The following is a 5,259-nucleotide window of genomic DNA, read 5'->3' on the forward strand; positions in this document are numbered from 1 at the left end:
TGGACAGCTAGAGAAAAGTTGGCTACTTCCTCAGATTTGAAGCTTATGTTCTGACTGATAATGTTCTAATTAGCCACCTCAGCCCATGGGGATTAGAACAGCAAGGGGAACATTTCTATTGTAATGTGTGCTGAGGCAGCCTGCACAGACTCCATTATACTTCCATTTCCTCTCATTCAGAACACTCCGAGAAAAGCTGTTATTGACTCTTTGCAGTTGCTCTTTAAACCTGTCTAAATGAAAGAGCTGCTGTAATTTTCAGTAAAATAAGTCCAGGTGTTTGTTATGCTGAGAATTTACTACATTAGAAGCAAGGTAATATTATTTATACAAGATTTATCACAGGTGGTAGGAAAGAGGGAACCAATTACAAGGAACTATATGTGACCTCCTCCCTGGGGGACGGACAACAGAAAAGTGGTTGAAGGGAGACGTCGGGCAGGGCAAGATATGACAAAATACCAATTTATAAACTATCAAGGGCTCATGAGGGAGGGGGGAGCGGGGAGGGAGGGGAAAAATGAGGACCTAATGTCGGGGGTTTAAGTGGAGAGAAAATGTTTTGAGAATGATGTACAAATGCGCTTTACACAATTGATGTGTGTATGGATTGCGATAACAGTTGTATGAGTCCCTAATAAAATGTTTTTAAAAAAAAGATTTATCACAGGTTATTCCTAGAATACTTTAGTCATTAAGGATGGGTTTTCTTGTGATGTCTGGAGTGGAGAGGGTCACATATGATCATTACACAGTATCTAGATTTCCGTTTTTTACATTCCATATTTTAAGTGTAATATATGCAGGTAACGTAAAAAATATCACTAGAATTCCAGTTTCTATGGGTACAAATTTATTTCAAACAAATTGTTAGCTTAAACAAGTCCTCTCAGTCATACAGATGTCTTAGTCTCATTAGGGTGTCTTCCAAAAGCAGATCCGGTAAAAAACAATGGCTTCTGAGGGAATCTGCCAGACCAGTCCCATTCAAGGCAGAGAGGTCAGCTCAGAAGGTAATGGCTTTTTATGGCATTTTTTGGGGGGGAGGGGAGCATTGCAAATGAGTAATTTTGAGATTTTCCCCAAAGGGCGAGGATGACGAAGGAACCTTATTATGAAAATGTTTTCATGGAAATCTGCATTGGTGATACAAAGGCCAGGAAAAAGTGCTGTGGATTTTTTTTTCTTCCTATCATGACAATGCACTGAACTCATTCAAGGGTAGCAAGGGCTGCCCCACAAAAACTGCGTTGGGAGACTTTACCTCGGATCCTGCCCCTTCAGGTTTCTTTTGGGTCCCCAAGTTCAAAGAACATGTAAAAGGAGCACAACTGGAGCGCCTGGAGGGAGCGGAAACTCCCCTTTTGATGTGGGGCAAATCAAGAGTGCAGAATTCTTCAGGAAAGGGTTGCCCCAAACCAAACCAACTCCACCCACTCCCTGCCACTGAGTCCACCTCAACTCACAGTGCCCCCACAGGACAGAGCAGACCCGCTCTGTGGGTTTCCAAGGCTGTAAACCTTCACAGGAACAGAAAGCCTTCTTTCTCCCAGAGTGGCTGGTGGGTTTGAAACACCAACCTAGCGCTTAGCAGAGCAGTGGGTACCCCATTGGGCTCCCAGCGCTCCATCTATTGGTTGAGATGGAGACTATGTCAACAAATGACAGCTCGACATTTTGATATTTTCATTGAATGAAGGTCTCTCTGATTTTATAGCAAGTCTTTTTCATTTAACTTTGGGTATTTTATAAACAGACATATATATTCTCATATTTTAAATATTATGCCGAACATTCTGAGATGGAAATACTACACAGTAAACCATCACAACGAGGCCCCGGTCAGGAAGACACACAGGAAATCAACTGCGAGTGGTCCCAGGGCACTTCAGGAAGCCACTACACAGACATTCTGAAGTAACAGAAAGAGAACTGCTCATTCACTAATGCAGCACTGGTGCTCTGCTCCATTCCACTGGACTAACTGGAAAAACCACTTATTTCCTCGAGCTTGGGCTGATGGAGAAGGCTTGAAACGTGTGCTGTGTAAAGGGTTCTATGTGAACAACAGTCTTGAACACTGTTTTACTTTATTTTATCCTTCTCAAGGCTCTATTTTTGAAATGTTGGCCAAGAAATCTAAAATAATGGCCAGTAGGGGTCCCTGTGTGGCACTCCTGTAACCAAAAGTTTGGAAGTTCAAGTCTACCCAGAGACATCACAGTATTTGCATTAGGTTGTTGGTCTTGCACATTTTTATCAAGCAATTTCATGTTCTCTTTTAACACCCAGGTCATTGTCCAACTACTGATCTTCATTTCCAGCTTTTGTATTTCATCATCAGTAAACCAAGAGTGTTTGAATGCACGGTTGATCAATTTCAGACTGTAGAAGTTGGTAGAAATCTTCAATTTCTTCATTTCTGGTAGTAGCAGTTGGTGTGTAAACGTGAATATTTATATTACCAAGTCTTCCTTGTAGGCATATAGAAATTTACCTATCCCTGACAACACTGTCTGTCAAGATCAATCTTAAAACGTCTTTTTGACCATGACTGAGACACCATTCCTTTCACTGTCATTCCTGGCACAGTTACACATGATCACCCAATGTAAAAGTCAGTTTAGCTCACGAATGCCTAGGATATTTATCTTTATGCATTCAATTTCAGTTTTGACAACTTTTGATTTTCCTAGATTCACACGCTGTACATTGTACACTGATTACTAATGGATGCTTGCAGCTGTTTCTTCTCAGTTTGAGTTGTGCCCGATCAGCAAATTAAGGTCCTGACATTGACACCAGTGATTGGTGCTACTGTGAGGAGGTAATTCAGGAAGACCTCAATCACACTTGAGTGCCTTCCAAACTGAGGGCCCATCTTCTGACAGTATCATTAGGCAACGCTCTGCTGCTATTATAAGGTCATGTGTTCAGTAGGCCGCCAGGTCTTGCTGTCTAGTTTGTCTTCGTCTATAAGTTCTGCTACTACCTGTCTACCATAGGTCACCCTGTTGGGTCTTAGAAAGACTGGTGGCATAGCTTTTAGCATCAGAATGAACATGTAGCCATTTACACACTCATTTATAGGGAACATGGAGTTAGCCTCCACCACCACATCCTGGGGAGTATTGCTTCTGTATGAAGACTGAATAATCTAATTAGCTTATGACTTTTCTTGACACGCTGCTAAATCCCATCTATGATACTATTTGAGGGCTGCATACAGCAGAAAGGAGGGGGAATAAGAGGCCCACACTGAACTGCCAGCTGTGGGGGAAACTGCCAGCATCATTAGGACAGAAGGTTCCTCATTCAGCCAGCTGGTTTAGATGGTTTCCAACCACAGGACCGGATCTTCGGTTTATGGCCTGGGAAAAGACGCTATCCTTGCATCCCCTTTCCTGAGGCCCTTTCAGTTGGGACTGGATGTGAATCAGACACACACAGACCTAATCTACGGCCCACGCGTGAAGTATCTTCAGGATCTTTTATTGCTGCCTTTTTAGATCCTCCTTGACACAGAACCACTATTAGTGCATTTCAACCAGACATCCACCACAAGGATTAAAAAGTATTTTAATATAATTTTATTCTACTTGGAATCAAGCCATACACACATGCTCACACACACACACACACACACACACACACACACACACACGCACTTGTGCACACTCAAAATGTCTGAACCACTTAAAAAATCATTAACATTCATGTTTTAATATTAAATAACAAGGATATAGTGACCATTTCCTGAGTTAACAGTGCAATGTAAAATTTATCTGTATTGCTAATTAGACATTTTACAGCATAGAAATGTGATCTAAGTGACCATTTACTTAATTATGTCATAAAACACAAGTGCCTATTTCAGAAGAGTGATACAGGCAGTTTAAATGCTAAAGAAATTTGTGATTCGTAACAAAGAATCCTATATATATTTGTTGCCATCAATGACTTTCCAGGTCAATTATCAGTAGTAGTAAAATAAGTTATGGTACAAAATAAAGCACAAGTTATCTATACTCAGGAAACATTTGATTTCATTTAAGAACCAGAAGCCTGGATCTTAGATAGCCGTTTTACACATACAAAACTGTTCTCTTAAAAAACCCTAAACTATCACAAATTTACTAAATCAGTTGAATAAGGACAAAGACAGTTCTCCATTATGCTGTGAAACTATGAATCTCATCTTTGGAAAAGTTAAGATCATGCAGCAACCTGAAAAACAAATTAAACATACAGTTCTTAGAGAAAATATTCAAAAATAAACAAAATCAAAATTTCCCATATCACGATACTTTTTCATCTTACCAACCAATGTACTTTTTTAAAAACCTGAAATAAATTTATCACTGCTAAAACTTTTAAATGACATCAACTAAAAAATGTTGCATTTTTAATTGACTTGTGAATGCCAACATTTTTCATTTTTGAATCAAGATTCAATTAAAATCTACTTATTGTGATTGGCTTTTAACTCTTTTATCTTTGATACTCTCTTTTTCTGCACTGAATAATTCTTTTATTTGTTATCAAAATCAGATTTTCACCTGTAATGTTTCCTGTATCGCTGTGGCTGATTAAATAACATGCTCCAATGTTCTACAACCAAAATTAACAGCAGTATCTCCAGACTTAATCAGATATAAGGTCACTTATTTTTGGCAAGACCACTTCATAGTTAGTATTGTGTTGTTTCATCATGAGGGACATACCTGGTTGCTTCCCTTTTTGGATGCTGGCAACCACTGATGGCATAAGATTCGTTATCTTATTAGGGACTTAAATTGGTAATATTCTACTTACAGCATGCTAAGTCACATTTTCATTATCAGTACATGCATTTGTTTCCACCATTAGTCAGTGAAGGCCTTGAAAGCAGAGACCTTTTTAAAAAATGTTTGCAATGAAATGGATGTGTATTGGATAAAATAACCTTTATTTGATAAAAAATTATACAGATAATTTAAAATATTGCTATAAAGTAATTTTGAAAACCTTTATTAAACTAAAATACCCAAACTATACATACTAAGGTACGTTTCTTGAAATAACACTCTACCTGGGTCTAGACCCTTTTTAAAAAAATTATTTTATTGGGGGCTCATACGATTCTCATCACAATCCATACATACATCCATTGTGTCAAGCACATATGCATATTCACTGCCCTCATCATTCTCAAAACATTTGCTCTCCACCTCAGCCCTTAATATCAGTTGCTTATTTTTCCTCTCCCCCTCCCCTCAT

At 39.0% G+C, this 5,259-nt stretch overlaps 1 protein-coding gene across 1 annotated transcript in view; it reads right to left on the reverse strand.

Annotated features, from left to right (window-relative positions):
• Nucleotides 1-3,701: 3,701 nt before the first annotated feature.
• LOC101643967 (cytochrome b5 reductase 4) overlaps nucleotides 3,702-5,259 on the reverse strand; it is a 91,931-nt gene continuing 90,373 nt past the window's right edge. The window contains 1 exon segment of the mRNA XM_045294648.1: nucleotides 3,702-4,227. Within this exon segment, the coding sequence (XP_045150583.1) occupies nucleotides 4,173-4,227 (55 nt within the window). The 3' untranslated portion in view covers nucleotides 3,702-4,172.

This window comes from Echinops telfairi, unplaced genomic scaffold, assembly GCF_000313985.2.
Source record: "Echinops telfairi isolate 266 unplaced genomic scaffold, ASM31398v2 ScPeMD7_3533;HRSCAF=4204_0, whole genome shotgun sequence".
In the NCBI taxonomy this organism is placed as follows: domain Eukaryota; kingdom Metazoa; phylum Chordata; class Mammalia; order Afrosoricida; family Tenrecidae; genus Echinops; species Echinops telfairi.